Here is a 15,193-nt window from a genome sequence, read left to right on the forward strand (position 1 = left end):
GGAGGCGAGGCAGAGGAGCAGGGGGGTGGTTTGGAATGGGGTCAGTGGGTAGATGACTCACTAGCTCTTGCTGTGGGCCTTTTACTCTGTCAGGTCTCAGGGTTTTGTTTTTGTTTTGAAGACTAACAATACCATGTAGGATTATTGGGGTTATTAGGTAACATGATCTATGGAGAGACCTTATCACTGTAGTAAAAACTCAAGAGACAGGAGCAATTCTGTGCCTTAAAGAAAATACAGCTCTTTCAGTTTGCCTTGAGTTTTAGGTCAGGATCTGGTAGACAGGCTTTACACTGGTAAGTAGCTTTAACATGCCTCTGAAATCCTTTCACCTCAAGATAATATCCAAGACTGATGGCCAATGAGTGCCTCTCCTCCTAGGGCTTTTTAGATAGGTCAGAGGTTCATCATGAGTCACTTGCAAAATGCCTAGGAAGGTCAGTAAATCTTAACTGGAAATATACCCTTGTTATATAACAAATTAATTCCCTTGCATGGGCAGAGGCTCCCAGTACCCCTGAATACAGTGGAGGTGGTGGTGGGGGTTCTGCTTTTAGAATTCTTACAGGGACAGCACCTTGTCTGGGGTGAGCCTGGGCACTCAGGAAGTTCTGTCACAGAATTAACAGACCTAACTGTCCTTTGTAAGGTCTGATAGACTTTGGGGGGGGGATTTTTGCCTTTCTTAATTTTTAGTTCTTACAGATGATGAAAGAACATGAAACTGCATGGTTTGTAAACCTTCTGGTCATCCAAATAACATGTGTGGTTTTGAGAAATCGTGTGTCTCTCTCCTGTCTGTAATTTTTACAGGCGTTTTCTTGAGGAACTTGGAACATAGGGAGGTATGGGTAGGAATTAAGCCATTAAAATGATTTTTCTTGAAGAGATCAGCAGTGGTTTAATCTCTTGACCCAAGAGCATTGAAGAAAACCTACATTCACCCCAATTTCAGATGGTTACTTTTTCCGAGTCTCTCCTACTCCTTGTTTGATGCTGCGCTCAAATACCTTATTAACATAAGTAATCAAGGGAAAATGAGGTTTTTATTTTAGCGAGTGGGCAGAAAGAAAACGACTTGCTGAATGGGTCTTTGTATTGCTTCAGTGTTTGTCATATTACCCAGAACAAAGAATCCCTCTGGTGTGAAGACAGTATGATCTCTCTTTCCTGGGTAACCCTTCCCCACCCTCCACTCCTCCCCAAAGGGAGGCTTTTCAGCGTGTTTTAAGGAGGACACGTTATCTACTGCGGAAGCCAGGGTTAGACCCATCTCTAATCTGATCGTGGGTGCCCCTTTCTGCCCTGTCACCTGTAGTTCTGTGAAAGGCATCAGCTCTCCAGCCAAATAAACTACTTTCTGTCGAAATCCTGCCCATCTTCCAAGGCCCAGTTCAAATGCTGCATTATCCGTGAGATTTGTTACCCTGTCCCCCAGCTAGAAGGCCTTCTCTCTGAGTCTCTCAATCTGTGTTTATACTGCAGCAGCAGCCTTTACCTGGGTATTGGTCTGGACTTTTCCTCTCACCAAGAGCGATCTTGGGCGAACCAGTGATCCCTTAGAGCCTCTGTCTCCTTCCTCTGTAAAATCGGGTTAACATCTATGCCTACTTCTTACGGTTCTCATGGAAAGAGAACAAAATATTGCTTGCATTGAAGTAGTAGATTGTAGGCTCCTTGAGAGCAAGGACTGTATTTTACCATTTCCAGTATGGCCAAGAGTCTCTTTTCTGAGTCACTGGGTCATTTGGCCTTCGTGGGTTTAGGTGTAGGGATAAGATAGAAGGATTCAGAGGTGGTAGAAACCAGAATTGCATTGCTTTCTGGGTGATAATCAGTAATCAACTGTGGCCCAACAAATTGTTCTTTGCTTGGACTCTGCCTCTTATTTTCAGTGTTTGGAATATTTGCTTTGGCAAGAAAACTGAGGGGAACAAAAGAAGAAAAACTGTTTCTCATTTGTTTTGTGTTTTATATTTGACCCAAGCCTGTTTCTGATGCAAGTGTGCTATTGGGGGACTTGAGAGGGGAGTTTTAAAATTTGTTCTTTATCTTCTTATTGTCCCTTAGGCCAGAGGAACTCAAAGTTCCTGTCATTCACTAGTTTCATAAATGTAAAGTGGTTGCTATGGGCACAGTGTAGATACAAAAGTAGACCCTGTACGGAAGGCAGTCCATAAACTGTAAACGTTAGTAGCCTCTGTCCTTGGCTTGTTCATAGTTGACTGGAAGAAGGGGGGATACATAAAATTACAATACGATGCAAAGTGTAGTCTAACAAAGGGAAGAACAAAATGTTATGGGCAGTCAGTTTTTGAACTGACCTTTGAAGGGTAAATTAATGCTTAACCAGGTAGACAAGAGGGAAACCAGAGAAAATGGGGGAGTTATCTAGTTGTTACGAAAAACCAATCAATTTGGTATGTAAGTTAACTCAAAACTTTTTCAAAACGATGTTGTAGATTGCAAGAAACTAAAAAAAGAGTTACCTAATTTGTGTGTAGTACTCCATTGCGAGGACACTCTGGTCTCGTTTTAACATTACAGGACCCCTCTAAAACACATGGGATGCTGTGTTTCTTGTTTTGCAGGAAATTACGGATACTAAGGATCAAGTGGTGTCCCAAAGTCACATAGCTAGTAAATGGCGGAGTAAGGGCTTGAACCACGGTCTTCTGACTTGTCCTCTAAATGTATTCAAAATCTTGCTACCAGATTCTCCATGTTTAGCAGGCAAAATTGAATGAGTGTTCAGCAGCTGTTCCAGATGGCCAATAGGGCATCTCCGTCAGGGCTTGCTCCTAGCTCCATTCTGGCTTCTCCAAAAGCCACTGATGAATCAGGGATCGTTTTATCCTGCTGGCCTGTCCCTTTGTTCACCTGCCACACTGTGTGAACATTCCATAGGAAAAGACCTGTGGATGGTAGACACTCCCATCAACCTTCATGGTTTTGTTTTAGTTTGTGGCTTTGGATTATTTTTCAGTGGGTGCAAATGTCTAATACCAACTAGTAGTATGACCTTGGGCAAGTCCCTTCAACTGCAAGCTGGAAGGCTGATTTGAAAAGTGAAGATGAGCCGAGTCTATCTAACTAAAAAATGTATGAAGGAAACACCCATTTATAGGTATGCCTGGTGCTCTCACAGAGTATCCTTTGTTGTGTGGATCTGTTCACCCCAGGTTAGCTGTGAAACAGAGATCCAGAGATTTCCGTCAATGGAAGTCCTACCAGACCAGCCTCTACCCCAGATGTGCTGCCATATTTGTTTAGTCTGCCTCCCTGACTCCAGGGAAATGGCAGGCAGCTTACTCTCTGGGTAGGATGCTCCATGTCTCTGCCTCTATCCCATCCTGCGTTGTCCTGACCGGCCAGGCCAGCCTCTCCGCTCCCTTCATAGGCCTCTCCCTACCCCTGACCTGACCCATCTTGCTGGCACTGGAGCTGGTGTGGCTCCAGGTTCTGCTGTGAGCTCTGCCCATCCAGGACAGTGGCAGAGAGGATAGGACCCGGGCCTGCACTCTGCCTGCCGAGCGGTGGCCAGCGCAGGCTTCCAACTGAGGATGCTCAGCAGTAACCAACGTGACTTGACAGCTGCCTAGAGTCGGCCGTAGGAAGATGTAAATGGTACCGTTATTCCTACAGGTGAACATGTTTGTTCCCAGAGGGACGCTCTGTATGACACTCCGAGGTGACATCCGTACAGACGGAGCTGGAGCAGCTGGGGAGTGGGGCCCGGGGACAGGATAGAGAGCATTTAATTTACTTGGCCTTCAAAATCTTCATTCTCATTACTGCTTTTGTCACTTAGGAGCCACATGACCTCAGAGAGCCCTCCCTGAGCCTCCGTTTCCTTACCTGTAAAATGCTGCCCTACTGTACTAGAGGGTATCTGAGAAGTAGGCTAGGTGGGAGGGAAGGAATCCCCTTACTTTGTGTCTAGCACGCGGCCGATGTTCATGAAGTGTTTTCTGATGAGTTCGTTAGTCCTTGAGATTTACTGCAGCCGCCTGGAGTGCAGTACTCTGCTGCCGGTGTCCATAGCCTCTCCCCATAATCCGTGTGCTTCTGTAGAGCTCCCTGTCAGGGTCTGTTTAGCCATTGCTATAGTGGCTGACATGTAGCAGAAGGGACTTTTTTTTTTTTTTTAAACTTGCTGCACCCCTGTTATTACTGCAAGAAACTTTCCTGGCCAGTCCCGTACCAGATGGCTAAGCTCCGGAGCATGTTGTGAAATAGTCATCTGACCTGACCTTTGCAAGCAGACTCACTCTAGCCGTGTAACTCCTGAATTCGGGTGGAGAGCCAGAACAAGCAGTGGTTCTCATTTCTGAACTGCTTACGTCATCTGTTTGAACTCCTTCAGCTCATGGAGAGATTTGACGGTTCCTGCATGGGGAAGCGCAGGGGCAGATACTGCAGAGAGTTTCTGAGGCAATACAGCAGCCAGGCTCTGTGCCTAATGATTCTGCCATCTTCCTAGGGAGTCCACACAAGAGCCAGAAATGGCCCTCGGAACCTCTCTCCCCACATACCCGACGTTGAATGAATTCTCGTGAATTCTGCTTCATCCCATGGCAGGAGCCCACAGGTTCGGCCTGGCCAGAGCCTGTCATTGTGAATAAAGTTTGCTCCCCGCCTCCTACAGCCATCACTTGCCTGGCGTCTGTGCTTGTTTTTGAGCTACAACAGGTTCGTTGAGTATCCTCCGCAAAGACCTTACAGCCCATAAGCCTACGATATTTCCTGTTTGGCCCTCTTCGAGAAAGCCCGATGAATACGGTGGGGCAGTTGGGTTGAGCCAAAAGCCAGCCTGTGCAGGGTTGTTGAGGCTTATTTGTGAAAAAGCTGTTTCAAAGTGACTTTCACTTGTCCGTCTCTACTGGTTACCTGTTGGGAGGAATTAAAAGCCTACAAAACCTAGATCTAATACAGTAGCATTGGCTGTATCTGAGAAGGGGTGCTTACTTGGCATATACCTGTGAGGTTGCAGATTTGTGATGAGCGGGGACGGAGTCCATAAGGGGAGGAGGACATAAATCCCACAGTTGTTTATTTTTAACATTTTAGGAATCGGTAAAATTTTAAAACGCTCCAATAAGATGGTTCTTGTGGTTATAAATAGCTCTGTATGCCTGGTCGGTGTCCACGAGACCTACTGTGAAGAATCATTACCCTTTGGGTTCGGATCTCTGGGCCCGGAGCACCGCCTTAACGAGACATGTCACGTGGCTGTCAGACCCGGAGTTTCTGATTCTGTTTGCCCTGGAGGTTGGTCATGCTTCTCTGTTCCGTCTGAATGTGGTGACTGACAGCATGCTCGCTCTCTGCAGTCCTTGCCAGTGGGCTTTTCTCCCGTGTGAAGGACGTCTGAACTCATGTCTCCTGGCGAAACACACAGGGTTTGAAACGGACAGCTTTTAGGTGGACAGCTCAGTGACCTGAAGGACGGCCGGTACGTGCAGCCACCGGCCGTCTCCAGCCCTGAGCTCAGGTTTGGTCAGACGCACTTTGGGCCCCAGCAGACCACAGACATTGCTAGGTTTGTTTCTGCGTTGCTTCCTCAAGTGGGCTTTACGGATGTGAAGTCGGCAGCAGGCATTCTCAAAGCCTAGTAAAGGCAGTGTTCAGCCACACCTCACTTTTTGAAAAGCAGGTGCTTTGCCTAGAAAGGAGGCATGTGCTGTGTGTGAGCTGCTGGTTGCATGGTGCATTCTTGCTCTCAGCGTCAGCTCATGCCTGGACATCCCGAGGATGCTAAGGTGCACCTGTCATCTTGGTCCATAAAGTCCTGACCACCGGCTGTGCGGTGGCCATTTGGAGACTGGAAATCCAGTCATTCCAACACCAGCTAGGGTCTTGGTGAAATGAGAGATGAGCGTGGCCCAGCCAGGGGTGACTCTGGGAGGAGCCTGTGGCATAAGGAACTCTGGCTTCCAGAACAGCCAGGAAGCAGCCAGGCCTTGGGTGGGGTCTGGCTTGGCTATTTTTAGATGTGGCCTCAGATGAGTCACTCTACCTGAGTAACCGGCAGTTTGCTCTTCTGTACAAGGGTGTTGTTCCAGTACCAGCCCCCCAGAACTGAGGATTGAGGGATCCAATGCCTGGATGCTGGGAGAGGCGGCCGCATACCCTCCGGGGAGCCATTGGACCAGTGCTGCTCAGGGAGGGGAGGGGCTGTGCTTGCCTGGGTCCCGCAGGCCCACCAGGACCCCAGGGGAGATGGTGGTCAAGGAGTGGCTTTGTCGGGTAACAGGAGCATGGGGAGTGTCGGGGAGGGAGACGCAAAGGCACAGGGCTAGGCAGGTCCCCCTCAGTGTGGGACAGAAGGTATGGAGGGGTGGGACATGAGCGTGCACACCGGAGTCAGGTGGGGCCGCTGGCGCTTGTCTCACAGGCCGCAGGAAGGTGGATGGAGGTATCGGAGCATCAGAAAGCTCTGGCACCCCAGCTCAGGAAGAGCCCAGCTGGTGGCTGTGTAGGAGGTGGTAGGGGTGGGTCGGGGGTGGCCCCCAGGGGAGTAGTGCACAGGGGAACAAAGGGTGGCTGTGGGCTCAGCAGGGAAGGAAGGGACACAGAAAGGGTACCTGCACTGGGAGCTTCCCAGGAGGAGAGATTGGCAGTGGAGGAAGGACTGGTTTCCTTTGGAAGCCTGGGATTGTGGGGCAGGTCACGAGAAGTGCAGCTGGAGAGGCATCGGGGTCGTTTGGCCAAGAGGGAGGATGAAATCGGAGCGGTGTTTATCGGTAGGAGCAGACGAAAGGATGCACAGGGATGCGCGAAGAGATGAGGTCGAGAAGGTAGAAGAGAGGGTCAGGTGGTGGAGGCCCCTGAGGAGGCTGAGAAATGCCGCACCAGCACCAGCTGGTTTTCAGGTTTTCAGCCCATGGTGATCAGAGGGAGGGGAGGCGAGAGAGAGCTGAGGGGGGAAAGGAGGGCTCCCCACCAGCACAGCTGTGCAAGTGAGTGCACCCATGCCTGTGCCTCGTGCAAGGTAGGGCGGGGAGGCGGTGTGGTGCTAGACTGAGGATTCAGAGTCTCTTTCTGCAACTGGAATGTTCTGGTTTGAATTGTGACTCTGCCACTCTTACACAAATCAGCTTCTCTGTGCCTCCCATTTCCTCATCTGTAAAATGGGTATGATAGCACCTCTGTCATCAGCTTGTTCATCAGGATTAATAGCATTAATATATGAAGAGCAGTGAAACAGTGCCTAACACATAAGCAAATGGCTTGTAAGTGGCTTTGGGCCCCACTGGGTTGGGGATGCTTCTAGAGGCAGGACAACCTTGGGAAGCAAACCTAGAAGGATTGAGTCAAGCACAATTTTCCTGAGCCCAAAGAAATGTCAGGTGTTTTGCTTCAGGTCTTTAGATCCTTTACTGAGGTCCCAGCAGTTAGAAGACGGTAATCATTTCTTGCGTTGGATTGTATAGTGCTTTTGAGTTTACCAGGTACTTCCACATATAGTCCTGTATCCGATCTTCGCAGCGAACCTGTGAGATTGGCAGCCGTTATGAGCCATTCGCGGGGAGCAGAACTGCTCGGCCCAGGCCGGGGACTTGCCCCACGTGCCGTCAGGCTCGGCGTGCACACTTATTGAGAGCCGCCCGGGTTCTGAGGATCAGAACCTGGTGCTCCTGACCTTCCCCCACTCCCCTGTCCCACCTCTATTTTGCCAGACTATGGAAACTTCGCGTTGAAATAAGAGCTGTGGGTTATAAAGGATGACTGTGAACCACAGTGCCCTGGGCCTTTATTTTCTTTCATAGTGCTGAACGCTGAGGAAAGGGAACCAAGACTCCACACCCGCCTCCCATTAGTCATGCCAGAGTTGTGGTTTGTTGACTGGGTTTCTGTCACTCCGGTGGGTGACTTGCCAGAGTGCCCCAGGCCTGGGCCTGCTTGCCCGTTGGGTCTGTTGAGCATTCTGCCAGGTCTGGGGGTGAGGGGCCACTTGTATTTAAATGTCAGTCTCAGCAGTTATGCCTCCTTCTTTGCAAAAAAGGCAAAAAGCCTTTTCAAATGTCAGTAGATGGATAATTTCCTTTTAATTGTAAAACTGGAGTTTGGGAAAAAGCTGTACTTTCCCTGGAATCACTAGGTCCATGGCCTAATTGTTGTAATTCTTTTTAAATCAAAATAGTGGTGGAATTTTGCAACTTCTAGGCAAAGGTTTGATATGTGGCATTGTTGAATACTTGTCACTTCCTCCTTTGTATAATTTCCCTTCCTTGTGAGTAAACATATATTTTAATGAGTCCTGATAGGTGTAAGTGATGATGTCTGTTTTAAAATATCTGGAGCGGGGGGGGGGGGGGGGGGGCGCCTGGGTGGCTCAGTGGGTTAAGCTGCTGCCTTCGGCTCAGGTCGTGATCTCAGGGTCCTGGGATCGAGTCCCGCATCGGGCTTTCTGCTCAGCAGGGAGCCTGCTTCCTCCTCTCTCTCTGCCTGCCTCTCTGCCTACTTGTGATCTCTCTCTGTCAAATAAATAAATAAATAAATATTAATATAATAAAATATCTGGAGGGGCGCCTGGGTGGCTCAGTGGGTTAAAGCCTCTGCATTCGGCTCAGGTCATGATCCCAGGGTGCTGGGATCGAGCCCCATGTCAGGCTCTCTCCTCTGCAGGGAGCCTGCTTCCTCCTCTTTCTTGCCTGCCTCTTTGCCTACTTGTGATCTCTGTCTGTCAAATAAATAAATAAAATCTTTTTAAAATAAAATATCTGGAGAATGAGAGGCACTGGGTGGCTTAGTCGGTTAGGCATCTGACTCTTGGTTTCAGCTCGGGTTGTGATCTCAGCGTCTTGGGGTGGAGGCCTACAGCAGACTCCACAGTCAGCTGGGAGTCTGCTTGGGATTCTCTTCCTCTCCCTCTGACCTTCCTGCGCTTATGCACTCTCTCTCAAATAAATAAATAAATATTAACATATCTGAAGAATGAATTAAGTCTTTCTGAGCCCTTTGATTCCCCTGCACATACACACCCCAGCCTCCTGTGAGCTGTTTTTTCTTTCATGTTTTTAGCATTTCAGGAGCCCTTGGGAAGATTTGTATCTTGATGCCAGAGACCAGCAAATAGACTGACCTTCTTGCCTATGTGTGGGTCATATGCCACTGATGCTGGAGAGAATTCACTCTGTGACTTCTATTCAGATTTTTTTTAATGGCTTTTCTGTGAGGTGTCCTGGGAGTCATGGTTGCTTCTGGATAGCTTTTGTTTTCCTGTGGGACAGATGACTGCAAGCCCGTGCAGGCCTGTGGCCCTGGTCAGCGTGGCCGAGCTCGCTGACATGCTGATTCACGCTGCACCCTCCTCCCCTTCCCAGCTTTCTGACAGCCTTGTGACTCTCACATGGGGAATATGAGTGGCCCTTGAGAAACCTCCATGGAAGAGTAGAACATTTTTCTTTGAAGATTGCTGAGGTGGTTTTCCTTAAAGTTAGCACATGCCTTGCTTTCTCCTTAAATCTTGAGGACAAGATGTTTATTCTCATTCTTTCTTAGGGTTTGTTGGTGTTCTGGGTTTTGCTTTTCATGTTACTCATGATGTGCTAATAGTATTTAACCTAAATATATGTGGAAATGTTCCTTTGTTATTTGAAGCTAGTTTCACATGCAGATGTGCAAAAACAGGGCCTTAATAATTGCATACTCACATACTATCTTGCTTTTTTCCCTCTACATGGATTTTTAGTGATCTTTAAGGACGTATAGCTTCCTTTCATCAACAAATTAGCAGGAAGTAGAAATCATGTAAATAATTTCTAGGACCTCCTTAACTGACTGTCTTGATAAGCCCATTGTGGGCATCTGGTCTATTTTAACTATTATTTTTCAAAATATTGACTACCGGGGTGCCTGGATGGCTCAGTGGGTTAAAGCCTCTGCTTTCAGCTCAGGTCATGATCCCAGGATCCTGGGGTCATGTGATCTCTGTCAAATAAATTAAAAAAAAAAAAAAATTAACTACCCAGTGCCTCTTGCTGCCACTTCAATTTATGGGTAACGTTGGAAGGTTCTGTACTGGTGTTTCGCTGTTGAAATTTCCCTTAGCCTTTGAGGCCCTGATGGATGGAGTTCTGTGTCGACTCTGTAGGTGTTGGCACAGTCCTGTGTGTGGTATGGAGAGTGTGGAATTGCATCTGGAGACAAGAGGTACAACTGCCAATACTCGGGGCCACCAAAACCCTTGCCGAAGGACGGGTATGACTTAATGCAGGTAAGTTTGCTGTCGGTGGCACTGGGAACACAAGATGCTAATCGGAGATCCTCTGTAATTATCCCATAAATATCGGTGGTGGGGTGGGGCTGAAACTAACAGGCTTAAATCTTATCCCAAACGCTTATTTGGGGTGCACGGGGCATAGAAGATAACATAATTCTGGGGTGGAATTTCCCCGGGGCTGACTTTATGCCTTTCTCATCGTTTCCCCACAGCAAGTTACTACTGAGGGACTGACCTTGGTACCTAAGTCTGGCTCTTTGCAGCTTCTTGAAAATGTACTAGAAGTTTGCTTTTTTTTTTCTCCCCCTGGTTCTTGGGTTTCACAACTCAAATCAGCGAGGCCGCTAGGTGCCTATGACTCCTTTGTCCTCGGTTTAGTGATTCCTCCATTTTCCACCCAGAATCTGTGAGCTTCGGTTACTACCAGGATTCTGTTCTCTGCTGTCCTGCTTACCATTCCTGATACACAGCAACATTAGAGAAGAACTAGAAAAATCCAGGGGATAAGACTGGTTCTAGAGCCTTAAGTAATGTAAAATCAAGTTGACACAGGGCACCAGGCCTCCTCGACCTACACGCTGCTTTCATCAGAATTATGAAAGACATCTGACTTTCCTGGGAATAACCAGTGGAAGTAGTAAATAGCGTTTGGGTTAAACTTAAACATAAAACTTAAGAGATAAAACTGACTGTCAAGGGAGGAGAGTGAGCTTCCAAATAAGAAAAAAATTTGAGGAGCACCTGGGGGGCTCCGTCGGTTTAAGCATCTATCTTCAGCTCAGGTCATGATCTCAGGGCCTTGGGATGGAGCCCCACATTGGGCTTCCTGCTCAGCAGGGAGTCTGTTCTCCCTCCCGCTTGTGCTCTCTCTCTCAAATAAATGAATAAGAATCTTTAAAAAAAAAAATTTTTTTTTAATATTTCTACTGCTTCTATTTTTGCCACTCCCTCTTTTATAAATAATAACTTTGTTAGCCTTTTATTGTTTTAAACATTGTATTTACTTATTTATTTGAGAGAGAGACTGAGAGGGTGCACGCACACAGGTGGGGGGAGAGGGAGAAACATACTCCCCATTGAGCAGGGAGCCTGAGCCCCAGCCTGACCTGGACTCAATCCCAGTGCCCCAAGACAGACGCTTAACTGACTGAGCCACCCAGCTGCCCCCAATTTGAAAGCCTTTTAAAAGAATATTGCAAGAACTTGGCAGACACCTATCTTGCTTACCTAAAAAAAGGACTGTGTAAATAAAATGGTCTTATTTCATTGAGGAATGTGTATCCTTATTTGACTTTGCTGCTGTGATAACTGTGCTTTCTCACCCAAAAGGAGCTCTGCCCGGGCTTCTTCTTTGACAACGTCAGCGTGTGCTGCGACGTGCAGCAGCTGCGGACCCTGAAGGATAGCCTGCAGCTGCCCCTGCAGTTTCTGTCCAGGTAGGCTGGCCACCCAGCATGCACACAACAGCTGGTTTCGAGCGCTTGTTAACCAGGGGCATTCTGATCTCCTCCTAAAAGTTAGTTTTTATGTTGTTTCAATATAATATATTTCAATAATATAAGTCGTAGCCTTAGGACTTCTCAGAAATCAAGCATAAATTCTTGATAAAGTAAAGAGTCACCAGAGTTCATCGTCTTTCCAGTTCCGTGCAGAGCAGAGGCGTGGGCTTCCTCTGAGACAGCCCCGTCCCAAGGGGCTTTGCACTGTGAACTGGGTCCTTTCACTCTCGAGCCTCTGGGTGCTGTGCAGAGGAGGAGAGGTTCGGGTGGTCCTGCCATGTCTGTGACCAGAGATTCCCCCCTCCACGAGGTCCTCTGCATGGCTGTCCTCCCCTCACTGCCCCTGGATGGCACAGGGCTCTCTCCCCCTGCAGTGACTTGAGATGCTAGAGTCCCAGCCATCCTTAGAGCTGGCCTTTGGTAGCTGTTAACAGGATTGTTCTGGCAGAGTTGGCTGGTTTTGTCAAAATTAGTCCACTCTCCAGGCTATTCTCTATGCCCAGGGCTGTGAAAAGGGTTGCATGGTAGATGTTCTTCTTGAAGCTTACTCACTGGTTCTCAAATGTGCAAAAGAGCAAGCTGGTGGGGGGTCTGTAGAACAGCACCTCATGGTATCTTTCTAAATTTTTTACCCTGAAGCACCCTGATAAAGGTGGGTGGCAGGAACATGGGAAGAAGGGAAGCCCTCGTCTGTGTGCATAGCATGGCGGGTGACAGGACAGTCAGCATCCACTGAGGAAACCCTGCTTCTTCCCAGAGGTTTAAGTTGGCAATATGGAGTGGAAAACCACCCCTAAACTGTCCTTTCAGGGCAGCCTACAGTAGAGTAGATCAGACAGTTGAGAATCTCGTCAGTCCAGCACACCCCATGGAAGGCTAGGGGATGTTGATGGAGCGAGGCTGGAGCCCTCATTCAGTCAGAATACATTTATTTAGCACCCCCTCTAGACAGGCGCTACAGACATAAGGATAACCAAGATCAAGAGATAACCAAATGTTCCTCCGGTTGTCAGCTCTCTTTGAAATAGCGAATCATGAGAAGCCAACATAGGGAATATGGTACAACTATCAAAATCAATGATTGCAGAGATTAAATGTGGCAACATGGCAAGAGTTCGTAATGCATAGAACGTGGTCGAAATCCATGCACCCCAGGAGCAGTTTCCGTTAGGATGGTGTGATTGTGGTTCCTGTGCTTGTCACGGGAAAGCACGGGATTCCTGAAGGCATGTCTGCTCCCTCACTAGAACAGGGGCATTGCAGGCTGGGACCACCCCCCCCCCCTGGTTCTGTGTTCTGTGTCCTTGGCACCTGGACTGGATCAGAGTCGAGAGTGACTGCGATTTGGCTGTGCTGTGAGAATGCCCGTGTAATGAAGCAGCAGTTTCTGTAGATAACAGTGAATCCGACTGGGGAGCCAGTTCTGCCGCCCAACAGGTCAACATTAGGAGCTTCAGCGGTGAACCTGAAGGAGAGCAGTCTGTAGTTCTCATGAAAACCCATGGCTTCTGCAGTGCGTACAGTCGGAGAACGCCTCCGCTGTCCTTACAGCTTCTCCTCAAGCCGCAGGGAAATCCTCTTGTGTTTAGAGAGGGCCAAGGGGTTACCTGGGTTACCGTAGGAAGGTGAACATTCTAACGTGTGAGTCTCATTTTTCCCTCATTTTTCTTCTTCATCAGAATTGTCACCGTGATGCTCCCTAGTTGCTTTAGCTTCAATACAAAACATACTCATGTATTACAAAGCACAGAAGCATTTTTCTCTTTCTGAAATTACACCTGGACAACATATGTGTAGTACTTGGGGCAGTTTTTAAAGAGACTTCCGACTTTGGGTTGAGAATGTCTGGGTTTAAGATGTCCTTTGGTAATTTATTTGTCGTTTTATTATAAATTTTAAATGGTCTTTGCTTCTTGTAAATTGTGTTTTTGCTGGCCCTATTATCTGTGAGATCAGACAAAATATAGTTTACTTTTTCTTTAGATGTCCATCCTGTTTTTATAACCTAATGAACCTGTTTTGCGAGCTGACGTGTAGCCCCCAGCAAAGTCAGTTTCTGAATGTTACAGAAACTGAAGATTATGTTGATCCTGTTACAAATCAGACGAAAACAAACGTAAAAGAATTACAGTACTATGTTGGAGAGAGTTTTGCCAATGGTGAGTAAACTTCTAATTATTCCTTTTTTTATAGTTGATCAGGGCAGTGGATTTATTTGTTCCTTTCGGTTGGTAGCTATGTGATAGGGATAATTTTTAATTCCGTTGGCCCATGAAACAGGAAGTGTTGCTTCGTGTGTATCTAGACTTGAGCTACAACCCATAAAACAATCTCTTTAAAGTATTTGCTTAACTCCTTCCTAAGTTTCCACATAGAAATTTTTAGGGCATGTGAACTTATTTCTGTACACTTTAGAAGCCGTTAGACCTTTTTTCTAGTGTATTTGAATCGTGTAACTTCTGAGTTGTTGCAAAACTTAAGGAGAGGGTGTGGAAGGGAAAGTAGAGGAGGGGAGGTTTGACTATGAAGAAACACATCACCATAAGGGACAGTAAGCAGGTACAACATCAGGAGAAAGGGAACTACAGCAACTAGAAATCATAGGACAGTCTGAGAAAGACCTTCTAGCATTTGTTGAAAGTGATTGAAATCAAAGAGTTCTGATGTTGAGGTTGTTAAGGGCAGTGAGGCTTGTTTAATACTGTGACAGTGGGTACGATCATGATACATTTGCCAAAACTCATAGAATGTACTCTACCTAGTGTGAACCCCAAAATAGACTATGGGCTTTGGGTGACAGTGGTCCGTCATCATAGGTTTATCAGATGTAACAAATGCACCACTGGGCACTGTTGATGGTGGCGAGGTTGCGCTTGTGAGCAGGAGTTATACAAGAATTCTGCCCAATTTTACTGTGAACCTAAAACTCCTCTTTAAAAAAAAAAAATATTTGAGAGAGTGAGCAGAGAGTACAAGTGGGGAGGGGGAAGGGCAGAGGGAGCCAGAAAAGCAGACTCACTGCTGAGTGGGACCCAGATGAGGGGCTCAACCTGAGCCCAAGGCAGATGCCCAGCCGAACCACCCAGGCACCCCATCTAAAACTCCTTTTTAAGAAGTCCATTAAAAAATAAATAGGGGCACCTGGGCGGCTCAGTCAGTTGGATGTCTGCCTTGGGCTCAGGCCATGATCTCGGGGTCCTGGAATCAAGCCCCGAATCAGGCTCCCCACTCAGTGGGGAATCTGCTTATCCCTCTCTCTGCCCCTCCCCCTGCTCATGCTTGCTCACACTCTCATAAATAAATAAATAAATAAAATCTCATAAAAAATAAGTAATTAGAGGCACTAAATGCTAACTCAGAGGGGAATGGATAAACATTGGAGCATAGTCATAGTCTATAGAATAGTTAAAACTGTTAAATGTGTGAATTAGTTGTATCAGTCGAATGACCTAAAAAACTGAAAATA

General features: G+C 47.2%; 1 protein-coding gene across 1 annotated transcript in view; it reads left to right on the forward strand.

The window, feature by feature from the left end:
* Window positions 1-15,193, forward strand: part of NPC1 (NPC intracellular cholesterol transporter 1) — a 48,362-nt gene that overhangs the window by 4,883 nt on the left and 28,286 nt on the right. Inside the window, exons 3-5 of the mRNA XM_082699675.1 lie at window positions 10,100-10,222; window positions 11,558-11,664; window positions 13,711-13,886. Of these exons, the coding sequence (XP_082555801.1) occupies window positions 10,100-10,222; window positions 11,558-11,664; window positions 13,711-13,886 (406 nt within the window). The remainder of the gene's footprint in view (window positions 1-10,099; window positions 10,223-11,557; window positions 11,665-13,710; window positions 13,887-15,193) is intronic.

The sequence above is a fragment of the Mustela nivalis genome (genome assembly GCF_964662115.1).
Source record: "Mustela nivalis genome assembly, chromosome: 14".
In the NCBI taxonomy this organism is placed as follows: domain Eukaryota; kingdom Metazoa; phylum Chordata; class Mammalia; order Carnivora; family Mustelidae; genus Mustela; species Mustela nivalis.